The 18,570-nt window shown below is 54.8% G+C and overlaps 1 protein-coding gene across 9 annotated transcripts; it reads right to left on the reverse strand.

Annotated features, from left to right (window-relative positions):
- Nucleotides 1-3,183: 3,183 nt before the first annotated feature.
- On the reverse strand, nucleotides 3,184-18,107 carry ETV4 (ETS variant transcription factor 4). Of its 9 annotated transcripts, none has more exons than XM_059907282.1 (13): nucleotides 17,973-18,107; nucleotides 17,320-17,462; nucleotides 17,050-17,143; nucleotides 16,781-16,828; nucleotides 9,762-9,815; nucleotides 8,460-8,586; nucleotides 7,750-7,893; nucleotides 7,227-7,504; nucleotides 5,339-5,413; nucleotides 5,110-5,178; nucleotides 4,777-4,949; nucleotides 4,405-4,506; nucleotides 3,184-4,073 (listed from the first exon to the last, which is right to left on the reverse strand). In XM_059907282.1, exons 1-13 carry the CDS (start codon nucleotides 18,016-18,018, stop codon nucleotides 3,849-3,851), a joined length of 1,578 nt encoding a protein of 525 aa, XP_059763265.1. In that variant the 5' UTR covers nucleotides 18,019-18,107; the 3' UTR covers nucleotides 3,184-3,848. The 9 variants fall into 9 exon arrangements, with proteins under 9 accessions (XP_059763265.1, XP_059763264.1, XP_059763267.1 ...); XM_059907281.1 differs by having other exon boundaries at nucleotides 7,750-7,911; XM_059907284.1 differs by having other exon boundaries at nucleotides 7,750-7,911; nucleotides 17,320-17,430; nucleotides 17,973-18,044.
- Nucleotides 18,108-18,570: the final 463 nt, after the last annotated feature.

Raw genomic sequence — 18,570 nt, forward strand, 5'->3', positions numbered from 1 at the left:
GGTGGGGAGGGTTAGTATCTGTGGTTTCAGTGGAGAGTCTCCTGAAACCAGAGCCCGGGGTCTCTTCGGGCTGGGAGGTGACGCACAGCCAGACCTCCAGTCTTATCTCTCAGCACCGGCGCTGGTCCGGCTCTGCGTGGACCGCCCCGTGATTCACCACATCCACTGCACAGGCGCTCCACTTTGGGCGCCTGAGTGGTTACAGATGCCGCGTATTGAATACAGAAGGCTCTCCCTGGCTCCCTTTCCCGCCCGCCATGCTCACAACATGCAGCGTGTCCTATTTCCTTTTGAAACATGTAAGTAATGACACAACTTTCAGTTTATTTTGGTTTTATTTTTATCCTCCTGAGGTCTTTGACAAAGGGTTTTTTGGTCAAAGCCTCCGTTCCTCCACCCCCAAACTGAAAATCAACAGAACACCTCTCAGAGCCTGTTTGTGCTGCCCAGGATCTGTGCTCCTGGCCTCGTGCTTGGTGGTTTTCTTCTAGCATTTGGCTGGGGAATGGCCACCTCCAAGTGCCCCTCTCACATTTCCTGAGAAGCCTCTGGGCTTGGACTTGGAAGAACATCAGGCAGATGCTGCTGGGCCAGGCTGTGGAACTTCTGGAAAGTTGATCTTGTAGAGAAGCCCCCGGGGGGTTGGGGACATCCTATGTTATGGCCCGCACTGCTTCCTACCTCCTCACACCAGTAAGTAATGATGTAAATACTAGAACTACTATACAATGGTACGCTGGACACTAAAAGAGACCATATGACGTATTAGGATATAAAGGAATGTGGGCTGTCATTGAGCAACAAACCAACCACCCTAAAGACACAGTTCAGAAACAACCCAGCAGAATCTGCTGACTGTAGGTCCCTGCCCCTTTATTGAGCTGAGTGAGCTCCTACGATGATTGTGAGTGTGCCTCTCAGGAAGCCCAGGCCAGCAGTTAAGGGCAGGGGATCTTTACGTGCTAACCTTTAAGGTCTTATGGGGAGAGATAGTGCAGGGACGGACCGAGGAAAGTGAAGTGGAAGCAGGGGCTGGGTACCCAGCTCCCCAGTCTTAATTCCAGCCCAGGTCTCTCCAGTTTAGGAACAGAAACTCTGGGCTTGGCAGCCCGCCTGTCCCAGCTGGGTGACCAGCACTGATGGCGTTCGCACCTCTGAAGTCATCGCCCCCAAGGAAGGAGGTTTGGGTTTTAAGCTGAAGTTGAAAAGGGGATGTTTAACAGGCCAAGGGTGAGAGACAGCAGGCTAGTCATCTTTCTGGGTTAGGTGAGCAAAAAGGACCCCAGCTCCGTGGGTGTTCCTTGAACATCTCCCCGAAGAGCTGGGGTCATGTCTCTGCTGTGACAACATGGCTGGGGTCTGACCTTCTGACTGTCCATCAGGAAACAGCATGTAGGCAGTATTGCTGAGCCTGCCCAGAGGGAGAAGGGGGCTCCCGGCCAGATTGGGAAGGAGGACTCGCCTGCTGCTCCTACACAGTGGGGCCCCTGTTTCTTTTCCTTGAACCAATATTTCCCGAGATTGAGTGACAGCCCAGGAGAGGATGTGGGTCTCACGCAGGGAGCTGGAAACTTCTCGGTTGTTAAAAGTATGCTGTTTACCCCACCCCTGTGGGAGCCTAGCTCAGGAGTTTCCTGCCCCTGCACATGTGCTGAGTCTTGTACTTGTCTGTGTGTCGGGGGACCATCCCCACGGGCCACATGTCAGCTGTCCTGCTGGGTCATGTGCCTTGGTCCAGGGTTCGCCTTCATCCATTCTGGAGCACGATTTGGTTTTGGCTGTCTCTCCTTCAGCCAGAGAATTCTCTCCAGTGGTCGTGGTTGCCGTCTGGTAGCTGTCTCCTCTCGGAGCAGTGCCCTCCAAGTGTAAGGATTTGAGCAAGAGTTGTGAGGAGTGTCTCGTTACCGGGCATTTCAGAGGGCAGAGGTCACGTGTCTCAGCCTGTGGAGACCTTTCCAGGACACTGCTTCTCACCTAAATCCCTGTCTCTCCTCATGTGCACCTACTGGGGACCTCAGGGTTTCCACTTGACTTTACATCTCTTCCCACCATGATAGCCTGGCTTTCATGTACAATTAAATCATATATTTTAAAAAACTTTTTTCTTAAAATTTTCTGTCTCTTGCTCTAAATTATGAAAGTCAGCACATTATGTTTTCTGTTTCTGGGGAAGAAAATAACATTGCTTTTTATTTGTGGGTAGGGTTTGAGTGGTATCCCTTTCTGCCATCTTGGCGTAAGTACTGGGCAGGGGCTGAGGGTGAAGCGTTAACGGGGTTGGGCCGGCCCTGCCTCAGCGCAGCTGCGGTTCCCCGCAGTTCTGATGTACCTGGATGGAGAGCACCCGTTTTCACCTGAGCCTGGCTCCTAGGACGCTGCTTACACAGCGGCTGGGTCTAGAACTGCCCATCCTGCTCTTCCCTTAGGCACAGCCACCCCGTTGTCATATCTACTGTTACACTTCCTCTCTAGGTGTCACTTTTTCAGCCTGGCCTTCCCCCGAACCCCGAAAACTCGGCCCAGTGTTCTGGTTTCCCCCAGGAGAATCCATGCTGTTTCCCCTTGCCTTTTCCTGTGAAGGTCTGGCCTGTTCTTCCTCCACTAGCCAGGACCCAGGGCTCGGGGCTGCTCCAGCCTCCCTCACCCTCCCGCACCCTGGGTGCCTTTCTTCTCTCCCTGCTCTCCAGATCCTTTCCATACAAACTCTTGTCCTCACCTTCAGCAAAAACAGCAACCTGGAGCCACGGCAGGAGGGGACACACAGTTGGGGTACACATGGGTAGCGTGGTCATGGGAGCAACTGTGATCACAGAAACCACAGGCCAAACTCTGCCTGAAGAAGCCCCAGGAGGCCCTTAAAGCTCTACTAGGCTCCCGCTTCCCTCAACCTGGACAGGGAGATGGCTGCAGGTGGCCAATGGGCACTAGGCCAGATTACAAAGTACCCTTTGTCCATTATTTCGGACAATCTTCACACGATAATCCTGGGAGGGGGAAAGAGCAGGTATCACTGAGCCCATTTTCCAGAGGAAAAGGAGGTCAATTGTTTTTTCCTAAACCCATAAGGGAAGTTAAGTGTCAGGGCCAGGCCCCAAACTCTGGTCGTGTGCCCCTAAGGCCAGAGCTCTTTCCAACCCCAGGTCCTTCTCCCATGGCAGCAAAGAGGACAAAGGAGAGCTCACAGGAGATGCAGGGGCCTTTATTAGGGTCTGGCAGATGTAGTGGAGATGGAGGTGAAATCCCAGGCCTGGGCCTAGGAAAAGGCAGCGGAGAGGCAGAGAGCCCTGGGAGCAGAGCCCAGCCGTCCCTCCTCCACCTGGCAAGCCCTCCCCCATCCCAGGTTCCTCACTCCAGCCTCCCCCTGACTCTAGGAACAAAGAGCACCAAGAAGTGCCAAGTAGGACCCTCGAAGGCCACAGCTTGGAGCGGAGTGCAGGATCCAGGCTGCTGTCTCCCCGGCACGGGAGATCAGGGGAGCTCAATGTCTCCCTCTCCACCAGGATGAAGTGGGGAAGCTCCTTCTCTGTCCCCAGAACAGAACAAACTCTTGTCCTCTGTGATGGGGGAGAGGGAGTGGGGCTTGGCCTCTAAGCAGGACCTAGGAAGAGGCCAGAGGTGGAGCCCCCGGAGGAGTTTCCGAGACGCCACCTTCACACTCGCAGTGTCTCCACTCTCCCTTCCCATCAACTCTGGGGAGCAGCTCAGAGTTGGGCTGGAGTGACTGACGGGCAGAGGGGATCTGCTCCAAAGACATCTGTGGGTTTCAGAGTGGGAGTTTCCCTGACACCAAACTCATCTCTATGTACACAGGGCAGCACCTCCGGCAGCAGGGGAGCGGCTGCTAGGGGCTAGTAAGAGTAGCCACCCTTGGGGCCAAAGGGCTGGGCGGGGCCAGCCAGCTCTGGGAGGTAGGCGGGGCTCTCGTCCAAGTGGGACAAAGGGACTGTGTCCTCCTCACTGACGGGCCGGTCAAACTCAGCTTTGAGAGTTGGACGCTGATTGTCCGGGAAGGCCAGAGAGAAGAGGGCCTCGGGCTCGCACACAAACTTATACACGTAACGCTCGCCAGCCACCTGTGGGAAGAGAGGGCTGGGTCAGTGTGGGGGTGGGGAGAGCAGCCCTCCTCCAGGCCCAGGCAGATGCCCAGGGCACATTTCTCCTCCAGCTGGTTCTTCTAAGAAGCTCTTGTTCTCTAATCTCAACCTCTCCATGCTTTAGTCTTTTCCGTTACTATTTATATGTATCACTGTTTGGGAGAGGGAAATCTTGGGATTGTCCACAGTTCGACTTCTCTGACTGGTTCGTTGTCTGCTCCTTCAAACTTGCGGAGAATGCTCTCCTGCCCCCATCACCTTCCCACATCCACTGCCCCCCACCCTTGTCCTTGGACCCTTAACCCCTGACCTTCTGCATGATGCCTTTCTCGTAGTAGTATCGGAGTGAGCGGCTCAGTTTGTCGTAATTCATGGCTGGACGGTTCTTCTGGATGCCCCAGAGCCTGGCGACCTGGGGACAGGAGACAGAGTTTGGGGATGGCAGAGGCAGCTCAGCGGAGGAAATATGGGGCGCAGGTCAGAAAGAGTACTTGAGATTCTTGGTGCAAATGCTCAGCTGGCCCTGCAGCTAAGCACCAGCCCACAGACCCTGGTTTGGCAGGAATTCAGGTTAAATAAAGCAACGGTGCTGGTGAAGGCACGTGCCACCAGTTCCCAGGTCCTCTCATCTCCAGGCCCCAAAGTCGTTGGGAGGAGAGGTGGGGACATCGGAGAGGCCCACCTCCTCAGGCTCAATTAGTTTGAACTCCATCCCCCGGCCGGTCCAGGCAATGAAGTGGGCATTTGTTGGGTCATCCAGCAGGGCCACCAGAAACTGCCACAGCTGCAAGGCACCCCGGCGCTGGTAGGGCGGTCCCTCTCTGAAGGCTCCCACCCCTTCCTGCTTGATGTCTCCTGGGGAACACGGGAAACAGGAGGTGGAGGGCTTGTGCCTTCTGGTCCCCCAAGCAACCTGGTCCCCTCTCCCCAGGGGTCTCTCCAGGCCCTTTCTCATGAACTGCGATGTGATGCCTGGGGGACACAGTCAGAGGGCATGAACAGTCACTTCTCTGACCTTCAAATTTCTCAGGGACGACGCAGACATCATCTGGGAATGGTCGCAGAGGTTTCTCATAGCCATAGCCTTGAGGAGGAAGTTGCAGGGATCACTCAGATCTGGGGGTTCACTGATACGAGACCCCAGAGAGTCCAGAGGGACTCCTGGCCAGGAGCCCCTCCCCCAAGGCACGACTCCCTCCTCCAAACTTGGAGGGCTTGGCAGGGGAGGGAGGAGGCTGCCTTACCCATGGTCCCGTCACCTGGAGAGGGCCCGGAGAAACCCTCTGCGTGAAGGTACATTGAAGCATACCCAGGGACATCTGGGGGGGAAGAAAGAAAAAAGGGCGACGTTATAAGCGGCTGGGGTAGGGGCGGCAGTCCTGCACACAGTCAAGAACTTCTTCTGCCAGCCTGCTTTCCGGTTCTTTTCCCAGAGGCCTGCCTACCACCAAATCCTAGGGGAAGTTCCCCCAGAGGGAGTGAGAAGCCGGAAGCCCTCAACTTGAGGGCGGGGCCAGAGGGCCTGGATGGCAGCAGCTGGGGCCGGGCAAAGCTGCTCCACAAGGCCCAGGATTCCAGGGAGCAGCTGTTTCCTGTGAGTTTAGGGGGAGGAGGAGGGTAGAGATGAACCTCCGGGGAAAGGGTTCAGTGTCCCAGCCTAAGATTCCCTTGGAATGGGCTGACGTCCGGTCAGCAGGGCAGGTTCCAGCCCAGTGCGGGTGTGAGGGAGGGAGGGAGGAAAGGAGTGGGGGTGGGGCGGGGGGAGAGAGAGAACACGCATGCATCTATTTGTGGAAGAGGCAGTGGGCACACGGGCTGTGTGTTTTCAGGTCTGACAGCACAGTCCACTCTATTTCATTCCATTCCACGGAATTGACACCTCCCCACCCCACCTGGAGGAGGCCCTGGTGCAAAGCCAGCCCTTCAAGTGCCAGCCCCTTCCTGCCCTACCCCCACCACTCCCACCTATGAATGAGATGGTGAAACCCGACACCTCCGGGAGGAGGCGGGAGGGTGGGCTCATTCATGCCTCCATTTTGTGAATGGAATTCCTGACTCCATTCAGAGGAAGCTGAAGGGGGGAGGGGCAGGAGTTCAAGGGCATGTAACACGATCTCCTCCGGTCTACATCCTTTGAAGGTCAGCGGCAAGAGCTTCTCCCTCCTCCTTCCTCCATCTCACTGCCCGGCACGGCTCAGCCTTAGGGCCCGGGCTTGAGGAGAGGTGTTCCCTTCTGGTTCTTGCTGGGGCAGCCTGAAGGATTTGGGGCTCATCCCCCTGCCCCTAAAAGACGGGGCACCAGGAAAAGGGAAATTCAAAAGCTCTGGCCAGCTCTGAGCCTACCCTAATGTCTGAATTTATTTTTTCTAATGCAAGTTTGCAGATAAACTCAAATTTGGAGCTGGTAGCAATGTAACAGGAGACAAGGTTTTCTGGGCCTTTCCTGGGCGCTTGGGGTTTTGAGCTGAAGCTGTTTATGAACACAGCAGCTGAGTGCATCTCACTCCTGTCAACAGCCAGGTGGAACTAGAATTTAAAGCAGTCCCTACTTCCGGTCTGGCCAGGATGGCGGGTCCTTCCAACCTGGAGGCTCGGAACAGGATGTGGAAACCACATGCGAACCCTGCCTTCCAGCTGGGAACTGTGAACCTGGCTAGTTTCAAGTTCATGTTTCTCCTCATTCAAATCTCTTTGTATTTTTAAGCTTCTGTGGGGACAGGGACCAATGACACGTCCTATTCATCTTTGTGTCCTCCAACTGCACACACTCATGCTCCTGGCACAGTACTTAAATCTCAGTAGGTAATTAAACCCCCAAGCACCTGCTAAATAGAAATAGGAAGAAATGCCTTAACTTTCCTATCAAGTCACAAGCTACCTGAGGGCAAGGACCTGCACATCTCACTTATCTCTTATCTGAATATAAGTTTGCTGATTGAAAAGTGACAGTTCTTTTGAATCCATGAAAAGAAGTGGTAGGTGGGTGGGTTGAATGTATGAACTGGTAAATGGACGGGAAGGTAAAAAAAACTTGTGGGGAGACATTCTGGGTTTAACGGAACTGATCACATGCCACCCGACCCAGCAATCCCACCAAAACCCCTCCATCCCCTTCCCGGGAGCATCTCTTACCTGAGTCGTAGGAGAAGTCCATCTGCTCCTGTTTGATCACTACCCCCGCCCCTGGGTACCTGTGCCCATTGACTCCACCCTGGCCCACTGCCGGCTGGCCGGGCTGGCCGGCCTGTTCATACAGGGGATCAAGGTATTCCTGCTTGAAGCTCTGCTGGGGGTAGGGTGGGCAGGGTTCCGACAGCTGGTGTTGGTAGGGGGCTGGGAGAGGTTCCCGGCCCCCTCCCTGAGAGGGTGTGAAGGAGTGGCAGATATCCAGGGGCTGCTGGAAGACAGAGCTGGATGTGGTTGGATGGAGAAGGAAGAGAAGAGAATATTAAACGAAGCCCTCCTTGTGCCTGCCGCTCCCAGAGCTTACAGAGTGGGCTCCAGTGGGGGGGGGGGGGTGGGGGGGGATGGGAGGGGGGGATGTCAATATCCCTTCCTCCCTACCTCCCCCCATGCCAGGTCTCTTAAGGGCAGCGAAGAACACTCAGGGATTGAGAAAAAAACTGGTGAGACCTGGTTCTCCTTGTCACCTTACCTATGCTCCCCGAGGTACCCATGGCCAGGGTGGGGCTGGGAGGTGCCAGAGGATCTCAGGAAACTCCGTTGTTCTGCCCGGGGAAAGGGTTGCAGGGGCGACTGTCCGGGGGCACCAGGGGCGGGGGACTTGATGGCGATTTGTCTAGGGGGGTCATAGGCACTGGAGGTGAGGGGGAGACAGGGGTGAGGGGGCAGAGAAGCTGGGCGAGCATCTTTGAACGCTTCACTCCCTGGGAAGTCAGGTCACAGGGATTATGGGAGAAGAGTAGAGGGTGCCGGGAAAGGAACAGCATGAGCCAGACTCAGCCCCAAATGAACTTTTCTTTCTCCTTTCTTAATCCTGAAGCTGGGTGTAATCTTTAGAACACCTCTCCCCAGCCCAGAGCAGCTGGGCTGGGTCAGACAGCAGCTTCTCCAGTGGAAACACTCTGCCCCAGTCTTAACACACATCCCTTGAACCCCCTGCTGCATTTTTCATCCTAACTACTCAGGAAATCCTGAGCTATATTACTCCATTACAGGAGCTAGGAAATCCTGAGCTATATTACTCCATTACAGGAGCTAGGAAATCCTGAGCTATATTACTCCATTACCGGAGCTCGGAAATCCTTTCTGTCGTCTAACCTGCGTCTCAACTGCTGCCACTGATCACAGGTGCCCACCCCCACCCTCCATCCAACCCTTCCCCAGGGCGGGGCTGGGGCTCACCTGGAATAAAGGCACTGCTCGCCATGGTGGTAGGAGAGGGACGGCTTCCTGCTGCAGGGCAGGGCCCGCTCTGTGCGGGGACTCTGGGGTTCCTTCTTGATCCTGGTCGTGGGGCTGTGGAAAGCTACTGTGGGGGTCGGGAGAGGCAGAGCAAGGCCAGAGAGTGTCACAGGAGAGGCAGGAAGAGCTGCGGACACTTTCTGCTCTTTAAGGATCAGCTGGGTACCAGGACAGCCTCACCCCCCTTCTCTGGATCTCCGTCGTCAGACACTTCTAAGAACAGTTTGGCTATTTACATTATGTGTAGTTTTATACCTCAGGCTAATGTCCAATATGAACCAAAGAAACTGTCTGAAGTTCAACATTTAATGCAATTCCCCCACCCCCCAAACACCTTTCTAGGAGTGAGCCCCTCCAACCAAAGGCCTGTGGTTTTCCTGACTGCCCGGGAAAATTCCAAGGGAGAAAAATGTTTTCTTATTTGGGGCTATGAAGACTCTTTCTTTTTCTGGTTAAGGTTGGATATTAGCCCACTTGCCTGTCAGCTGACTAGCATCATACACATGCTCCTAATTATCTGAGAAGAACATTGGCCTTTCCTGTGGCCCCTGCTGGGTTCGCCAACTCCAGCCACCAGGCTGAGCGGCAGAGTTGGTTCCAAGGCAGTGAATGTGAGAGAGTCAAAACCTGCAATTGACTGTTCTGTTGTCGATCATTTGTGCCCTGTTTCATTTCATTGAAGATAGTTGAGAGCAAAGTATCTGACATTAAAGCAGGGTTTCTCAACAGTAGCACTAGTGACATTTGGGCCAGATAATTCCTTGTCATGGGGGCTATCCTGAGCACTGTAGGATGTTAGCGGCATCCCTGGCCTCTACCCACTAGATGCCAATAGCACCCCACCCTCAGTTGTGACAACCCCAAATGTCAACTGACACTGCCACGTGTCTCCTGGGGGGCAAAATCGCCCCAGTTGCATGAAAGTAACTTAGAATGGTAGAATTGGACCCTGCTGCACTGGTCCAAGCCCCTCGTTTCAGAAATAAGGAAATGGAGGATCACAGAGATGAAGTGTCTGCTCCAAGGTCACACAGCTAGGATGGGCAAGCCCTGATTTGAAGCAAGGTCTTCATCTCCCAGTTATTGCTTGGTCTTTGAGTCTAAACCCAAGAATGGGGAGCCCTGCCCTTCACCCTCTTCTAGAGGACAGAACAAGTTGATCTTTTGTGATTCTCTCTCCCTATGACTCATTTCCTGCCCTCCCCTACTCCCCATTCCCTCTACCCAGGGCCCCCTACTCACAGTTTTCTGAATGGAAATCAGGAACAAACTGCTCATCACTGTCTGGTACCTGAGCTGCAGAGAGAGGCCAGAGGTGAGGCTGGGGTGGGGGCCCTGGATGGCAGCCCCTGGCAGACACCATTACTGCAGCCCTGCAGATTAGCACCAGCCCGAAGCGGGGAAACAGCTTTCCTAGGACTGAAGGCAACTCCACCCCAGGTCCTAGCGACCTCCATCTCTGGGCTCCATTAACACCCTGGAGGGAAGGCTGCAAGTTCTCAGAACCCGTCTGAGCAGATTCCAGAGTTTTGTCCTAGGTGCTTTGTCTTTTTTCCCTCCACTTTTATGAGTGAAGACAGCCCTGCCCCTCTGAGTTTACAAAGCTCCCTCAAAGCTCCCAGCAGAGTCACATCTGGGGTGGGCAGGTACTATAAAGAGTGAGATTCTGTGGACTTAGAATCACATGGGAAGATTCTGAATCTGGGCTGGACCCAGGAATCTGCCTTTTATAGAACCTCCCGGGTGAAAGGTAGAAATGTAGAGCCTGGGAAAGGAGATGGAATGGAAGAAAGAGAATGGTTCAAGAGAGGTGATAAGAGGATGACAATGGGAGAGGAGGCTGGGGACACTGGCAGGTCATGGTGCCTTATCCCTTTGATGTGCAAGTAGGAGAGAGAGAAGGGCTTGCCAAGCTTGGAGCTCTGAGGAGCACTCCCAGGGTGCCAGCGTGGGTCGAGTTGGGTTTGGGGATTAGGCAGGAAAACTAAAATAGAACAAGAGCTCATCCATGGCCTCCAGACTGGATATCCGGGCTTTGATTTCTAGTTCTTATCCTGGCCTCACTAACCCCTTCAGGTGCGATACAGCTGAGCACCTCTCCTGACCCCAGAGTCTTTGCCCACTTTTTGCCCCTCTCTCAAGAATAAATAGATCACAGCAGGAAGGGGAAGGGTAGACACCGAGAGGGACTTCCTATCAGTCTGGGAAGAGAGTGGCTTGAAGATGAAGCAATGGAACCCATGGAGAGGGGTCTTTTGTTCCCTGGAGACTGCTCTCAGATTGGACAATAGGAAAACTCATGGATAAAATGACTGGAGAGTTGAGAATGGCTGGTAAGGGTGAGGGATATGAGGAGATGGCTGGAGATCACCGCCACTCGTTCTAGTCTATACAGGACACACTCCAGTCTCTATGGCTACCCTCCTGGGCCAAGGCTCCATCATTTCTTCCTTGGATTTCAGCCACGACATGTTATCAGAACTCCCAACAGCTACTCTCCCCAAAACTGTCAGAGGGATCTTTTTACAACAGAAATCCGATCACTTCTCTCCCTCGCTTAAAGCATGAACCCCAAACTCTTGCCCTTGGCCTCTGTGGCGCCCAAGTTTCTGGCTCTTGCTTACCTCTCTCACCTGCCTCTCCTTGCCTGCTACTCTCCAGAGCTCTGGTCTCCTTTTGGGTCCTCAAACTTGACCAGCTTGAACCCTCTTCCCCACATCTTGGCCTGTTTTTTTCTGGCCTTTGAAGTGTTAGCTCACTTTGCTATCTCAGAGGCCTTCTCTGACCACCCAAACCAAAGTGGTCCCTCCTGGCTCTCGATCGCATCCCTGTTTTATTTTTTCCCTAGCACATATGACTACCTGAACTTATTAATTTACGCACGTGTAATTTATGTGTAATTTATTGTCCATCTCTGCTACCAGAAAGTTAACCTTGCTGAGGGCAGGGGCTTTGTCTGTCTTATTTGTCTGAGTCCCCAGCACCCCTCAAACAAGGTCTCGTTCAGAAGAGACACTCAATGCATTATTTGTCAACTATATGAATAAACTACAATGACTCCTTGTCCTCAGGCCGGTGAGAGCCAGCAACATGGGCCTGGGAGCAAGAACTAAAGAGATCCTAACCAACCAGCCCTTCCCTCCCCTTTAGGGCTCCCCCTCTCCACCACCAGGTAACATTAGAGGCAGGTCCCCTGAAAAGCACATCTCACAAGGGATGCTTTAGGCTGTGGTCAATTGCTTGGCAAGTGGATTCTTCACCAACTTACTTTAAATATCAGAGGTATCAAGTGCTTTAAAGTACACATTTATGCGGGGGGGGGGAGGAGGGATAAATTGAGAGCATGGGATTAACAGATGTACACTACCATATATAAAATAAACAAGGATTTACGGTATAGCACAGGGAACTATATTCAATATCTTGTAATAAACTATAATGGAAAGGAATAAAAAAAGAATATAGGTATACACATACATACATGTATAACCAAATCACTTTGCTGCACACCTGAAACTAACACAATATTGTAAATCAACTATACTTCAATAAAAAAATAAATAAAATAAAATAAAATATACGTTTGTAGGTAGGTGACTTCCTGACAGAGGGAACCCAATGGCTGAGGGGTTTAAGAATCAGGAACCACTAGCAGCTGAAGAACTTATGAAAGAAAAGTAAGCATAGGACAATCCTAAAGTGATCAAATAGATCATTAGGGCATGAAATCCCGTGGCAAAAACAAATAAACCAAAAAACCACACAGCACATCTTTTCAGGAGCGCAACTAGGGCACAAAGGCAACCATTCCCGAACTGGGCCCAATCGAGAATCCCGGGGCATTGTTAACAACAGATTCCCCTTCCCCTCCTCCGGGGATCCACATTCCATAGGCCCGGGGTGGGGGTCAGGCATCTGTATTTTAACACACGCCTCTGGTAGCTCTTAAGAATAGGCAGGTTTGGAAAACTGGATAAAGGGAAGAGTGCAAAACCTGCTCAGCTACCCAGGGGTGCAAGGCCCAAGCCCATCCCTGCTGTGCCCTCTGGCCCACCCATAGACAAGACCCCCAAGGTGGCAGGATGGGGGTGATAAGGGCAAGATGGACAATATTTCCCTTCCTGCTACCTGGGCAAGGAGGGTTCCAAGGGTGGGGGAGGTGCAGAACACGGGGGAGGCTGACACACACAGGTCTGCCTCTGGGGCTACATTAACTGCCAGTTTCCACTGAGGTAATGGGCTGGGGGCGTCTCCTGCTGGCGGCACAGACCAGGTCACGTGACGCTAGAGAGCCCTGGGGTCATCTTGTCTTTCCTCTTGCCTCAGGCCTGAAGGTTTGACCAGAACCCCCAGTTCCCCCAGCAGTCCCAGAGGAGGCTCCCCCCACCACCGCCCGCAGCACACTGACCACACCTCAAAAGAGGTGGCGCCATCTTCATCCCAGGGCCATGAGAAATCAGCCAGGGCAAGAAGCAGCTGTGGTGGGAACCCCAGTCCCTGCTTGGGCCCTCCCCAGAACACCGGCTTCTCCCAAAGGGGCGGGACAGGGCTTCAGTCGCACAGAGACTGTCAAGGATGGGAATAGGAACAGTAACATGGAGCCTCTCATTCCTGGAGAGCAGGAGAATTTCTAATTACCGTGTTTGGTCTTGAGTGTCAGCCACTCTGTATTTGTTGACCTGGATGAGCTTTGGCTGCCAAGCCAGTGTGCCAGGGTCTGCCCCCAACTCCATCCTGGCACTAAGGTGGAGTTTATCTGCCTGGGGACATGGCACATGATTAAGGAGGGGATGGAAAACGTGCCAAGCCAGCATGATGCCCAGAAAGAGAGAATTTTAGGGAACATCCCTCCAATGGGGGGGGTCAGTAGAAGAGAAGGGGCTTAGGGGCCTCCCAAGCTGGGCTCCAGGAGAACTGGGAGGTGAAAATCACCAAGTAGCTAAGCCCACCCCAGGCAAACCACCTGCCTATACGATATATGCCCCATCACCTTCTCTCCCTCCTAGGGTGCAATCACAGGGTGAAGGGGGTCTCTCAAGGAGCCCCAGGGGGAAGGGGGGCCATTCCCCGGAGCTTCTGCTCCATTGTGTCACCACTGGCCTCATCTCTCACCCTTACCCCGCCCCCACCCTGGCAGTGTGCTGGAAGGAACCAGTTCTCTATCTACGGAAGGGACATTTGTCCCCAAGAGCCTTCTGGAAGGGGAGGAGACAGAAAGATGTAGAAGGAGGCATTGTAGCTAGGAAAGACTGGGGGAGGGGATTAACCCCATATCGCCCCACAGACAGGCTGAAGCACCAGCGTGCACACACGCAGATTCACACACACCCTGATGCCTTTTACTTCACGGCAGCACACAGATGAAACACATCCTCCATGCATACCCTTCCCACACAGGTTCTCTTTTTGGACTTAAAAATACGATGAGGGAAAACCAAGGGGCAAGGGGGCTGAAGACCTTGGAGGAAGATTTGGGAGCAATGATTCTTATGACAAGGCGAGCACAGACCCACCCCTTTGAGAATCTCATAAAAGCTATGGATCATTCTCTTCCTAGAAAAATTCACATTCCTTTGTGTATGGTGTACCCCCAATAATTTTATATACATATCAGAGGGCACAAGGACCCCTGCAACCTATCCACCGAGCTTTTGGGAATCCACCGACCCCGTTATGGACCCCCGCCTCATACAAAGGACATACATGACCCAGAGTCAATGTTCCCTACCACCAAAGAGACCAACGTCATTGTCTCTGAGGGTTCCTGAGGGCTCCCGACAAGCCCAGAAAGGAACCCTCATCCAGAAGCGGCACATCTTTAACCATAGCCAGACACAGCTTGGGCTCAGCCTGTTTGAGCCTGGGTTTCCCTGCAGTAGCCTGATTCTTTCTCCAGCAGCTCAGCAGATCCCAGGCACCCCGAAAACAGACACACCTTCTTAGCCTCACTTCACCCCCACCCTCTCCATCTAGAAAACCTCCAACCCAAAGATGTCTGAGCTGCCTCTACAGAGCCCCACTCACCCTCCCCCTCAATGTTGCATGGACACCAGACGCCGCACCCAGAACCGCCTCCGCCAGAATCCAGCCTGGTGTTCCCCCGAATTCTTCACAGCTTCTTCCACACTTCAAGGACCCACTGTGTCTCTCCACATTGGGGCTTTAGGGGGAAATCAAGCTGAGGGAAGTTGGGCTCTGGCCTCCAGTCCCACGCGCCCCACCATTGGCAAGTTTCCAAAGGAGCTAGTCCCTCCCTGCCACCCCAAAACTCCCTCTGGGCTGCAGGGGTCACTGACCTGGTGGGAAGAGGCAGGAGAGGAGGCTGGGGTGGTGCTGGGATGGTGCAGGGGGACAGGGCCCTGGCAGCTGCATCTGTCTCCGCAGAGAGAGTGAGAAGGAGCGATCGGCCTCAGCATCCCCCCCTCACGCCTGGCCATCCATCGCCAGCTGGGAACCTGAGCTGCTCCCTCAGAAGGAAGGAGAGGGAACCAAGGAGATCCCAGCGGCACCCCCCACCTCCGTCTTGCGATCCCCACCCCCACCTCCCCACCCACTGGATTTAAATGTACAGGGACTTCCAGGGCAGCAGCAGGAAGCACACACACTGGCTGTCACACTGACACATGCAGATAGACACAAGTACAATTTCTAGACCCCCACCGCCAAGGGGTGGGGCTTCCAAGGTTGAGAGCAGATGAGAACGTTTTCCTCCCCTTCCCATTCCAAACCCAGCTGCTTCCAAAATGCCACCCTCTGAGCCTACCCCTAGGTCACAGCCCTGGGAGCTGCCCACCTGGGGAGCCTAGGGACCCTCAGCTGACAGACGAGGAGCCTGGCAAGCCAGACAGAAATCAGGCTTTGGGAAAGGAAGTCTTTGAGAGACGGTGGAAACCGACACCGCTGCGTTCTTCAGCTCCAGCCCAGCTCCGGAACCTCGAGCGGAGGATGGGAGGACTGGGCATAGCTCTGCATGTAACTCGCAGCTGGGCACACAGGGCTTGCAGAATCGGGGAAGACAAGATGCGCACAATCTCCCCCAGAACCCACAGATCCCTCCAGCACCCACGAGGCCGTTCAGCCTCAAATTCCACAAAATGTCTTGAGTGCCTGCTCTATGCTAAACAGTCAGTCTGTTAGCGTACATATTTTGGGGACACCACAGTCGTCAAGACAGATCTAGTCTCACCTAGTCAGGGGTCTTTCTCTTCTACCCCAAGGTTTTAAAGATGGCTCTAGAGGAGCTGGGTTTGAGTTTAAAAAAATCGTCAAAGATACCCAGTTGGAGGGAAGAGGAGATCCCAAAGAAGAGAAAAGCCCTCAAGAAGGGGTTCCTAGTGCTGTAGTTTCTTGGTTTTCAGTGTTACACTGAAGGGACCCTCAGATGGGGGTGTTAACCCCTCCCTCTCAGAGACTGTCTAAACACCATAAGCCTCCTACCTGCAGCCCCACCGGCGACACCCTCAGGCCCCACCCAAACACACCAAGGAATCCAACCAGGAGACCCCCCCCCGAACACACCTCGCTACCCAGAGGAGGCCTCGCTATTGACCCCACCCCAGCCAGCCCAGAGCGCACCCCACCCCCACCCCCAGCAAACTGGAGGGGCAATTTGCCTGGGGAGGGAGGTAGTCAGGAGGGAAGGAGGCGGGAGGATCAGTTGCCATTAGAATTACAATCAAGGCTGTTTGAGGGAGAAGCCCTGGGCTGCTTTGCCAAAGTGCGGCAAAAAAGAATTATTTAAACTTTTGCTGTTCTTTTGGCTCAAACAGTAAATTATTTGGCGCTGCGGGCTGGGAAGAAGAGAAACCAAGGGTGTAACAATTAATGTTTTGGCAATTCCAGAAGGCAAGTAACAAATGAATCTCTCCTTCTCCTCCTCCAGTTTCTTAAACTCCCCACTCCTGCAACACCCCAACCTACACCTCGGCCTGGCGGCTGGTGCCAAACAAACTTTGCAAATGAAAATTTCAACCAGGAAAACGGGCCTGGGGCCAAGTTCCATTCAAATAGGCAAATACCCCACACAATGGTCTGATTCATCCGCAGGCCTAGTTACACAAGCCTGGCTCAGGGCAGAGAAAATAAATATCAATATAAGTATCCACGCTGGGAGCTGGAAAGAGTGGAGAGGCAGGGGATTTGGGGAAGGGGCCTTGGAGAGGCCCTTGAGGCCGAGGAGAGAGGAAGCGGGCTAGGCTGGAATAGTAGGGGTAGAGAGCATTCCCCACCCCAATAATAGTAAAGGTCACAAAACCACTCACCTTCAGCAAGCCACGTCTCCTGGAAGTGACTTAGATCCTGGAATAGATCTGAGGGGTGAATAATGGAATTGGAGAAGGTGAGCTGGAGGTGCTGGTGAGAGAGCAGGAGCCCTAGCGAGCCGGATGACCTCCCCCTTGGGGGTACTGGCAGATAATGACCAGAGTCCCTTGGAGGGCGAGTCTTTTTGGGAAAAGGGCGGGGGCTCCAGAGTCAGCCCTCGGGGTGTGTGAGGTGGGGAAGGTAGCGGTTTGTCTCTCTGTCTCTTTACCTTCGGAGTCGGGGGGCGGCAGGGAGCCCGGGTCCATGAGCTTCCCCTGCGGGACCATCAGCGCTTCGCGCAAGCTCCCATTTCCGGGAGATTTCTGCGGAGAAGGGGAAGAATGCCCCCGAGTCACCCTGAGGCCGCCTGGTCTGGGGGGCGGGGCTGGGGTCTCGGGGTGACTCAGGGGCGGGCAGCCCTGAACCCCGTTGGGGCCGCTGGGTGGGTAGGGGCGGGGTGCAGGGAGGGGGCGGGCGTGGAGGCCGGCGCGGCGCTCACGCTGCAGAAGGTGTAGGGCACTTGCTGGTCCAAGTATCCGCCTTTCATCCTCCGCTCCATCCGGCCGCTCCCTCCGGCCACACGGCCCGGGCCCCGCGCGGGGGCAGAGACCTGGGGGCGGGGGGGCTGCGTTCGCACACCGTCTGGGGGAAGGCAGCGAGGTGGGGGTGGGGAAGGGTGACCGGGAGGGGCAGTCGCGAGGCTCTGGGTCCGACGGCAAAACTTCTCCGACTCACTTAGGCGATGGGGAGGTTTCCGCCTGCCGAGCTTAGCGCCGCCACCACTCCCCTCCCGCCAAAGGAGGTCCCACCTGCTCCTGGAAGCCGGGCTCGCCGTTTCGGCTGCTTTCTGCAGCCCTGCTTTGCCCAGGCTCAGTTACATAAGACGTGTGTATGTGTATGTGTGTGTGTGTGTGTGTGTGTCTGTGTCTGTGTGTTCGCTCGCGCGCGCGTGTGCGCTGGCGCGCGGAGGAGCAGGCGAGGAGCGCACCATTCGCACACCCACAACTCTGGCGCCCCCTCCAACCCTGAATTCCAGCCTCTCCCACCCCCTGCCCTGGAATCTGCGGAGGCGGCGGTGAGAGTGTGGTGCGTGTTGGAGGCGAGGCTGGGAATCGCAGACATTCTCCCTCCCTCTCCCTCCCGCAGCCTCACCTGAGGCCCGGGCGTCTGTGCTGGAGCAGCGGGGGGTCCCGAGCATACCCCGGGGCCGCACTGAGGGCCGCGGGGCTAGGCCGGAGCGAGGCGGCCCCGGCCCCGGGTCCCCCGCGCACCGGCTTGTTTTCCGGGCGCCGCCGACAGTTGTGAGCCCGGGGGAGCCGCTGATTGGTGCATTTCCTTCGCCTCGGCCTCGGCTCTCTCTCCCCCCACCCCTTTCCCTTTGTTTCATTGACTTTTGTGAATGAAACCCCAGGGCCGGGCTCGCCCGCCAATCCCGAGACTCGCCCGGCCGAGCCGGAGGGGCGGAGTTTCCCAGCCGCGGGGGCCAATCAGAACGCATGGGCTGGCTCCCGGCTTCATTCACGTCTTGGGCTCCCATTCATAAAAAAATAAACTCCTCGCGGCCGGAGTTCATTCATAAATAGCTGAGAGAAAACGGGGGAAGTCGAGGACCCGACGGCTTCTCTGCGGGACTCGGCTGTGGCCCTGAGGCTCGGCTAGCACCTCCGGCTGGCGTCTGCACACATCTCTGTGAATCTGCGTGTACGTGGGAGTGTGAATCTATCTGTGTGTGCGTCCTGGGGGGAGGCGA

This window comes from Balaenoptera ricei, chromosome 20 (assembly GCF_028023285.1).
Source record: "Balaenoptera ricei isolate mBalRic1 chromosome 20, mBalRic1.hap2, whole genome shotgun sequence".
NCBI lineage: Eukaryota > Metazoa > Chordata > Mammalia > Artiodactyla > Balaenopteridae > Balaenoptera > Balaenoptera ricei.

Coding starts and splice junctions, on each gene's coding strand:
- ETV4 (XM_059907281.1), bottom strand. CDS start 18,018: ATGCTCGGGACCCCCCGCTGCTCCAGCACAGACGCCCGGGCCTCAG. Junction 16,829..17,049: donor GCCGCCCCCCGACTCCGAAG/GTAAAGAGACAG, acceptor TTCACCCCTCAG/ATCTATTCCAGGATCTAAGT. Junction 7,912..8,459: donor GAGCAGTGCCTTTATTCCAG/GTGAGCCCCAGC, acceptor CCTCACCTCCAG/TGCCTATGACCCCCCTAGAC.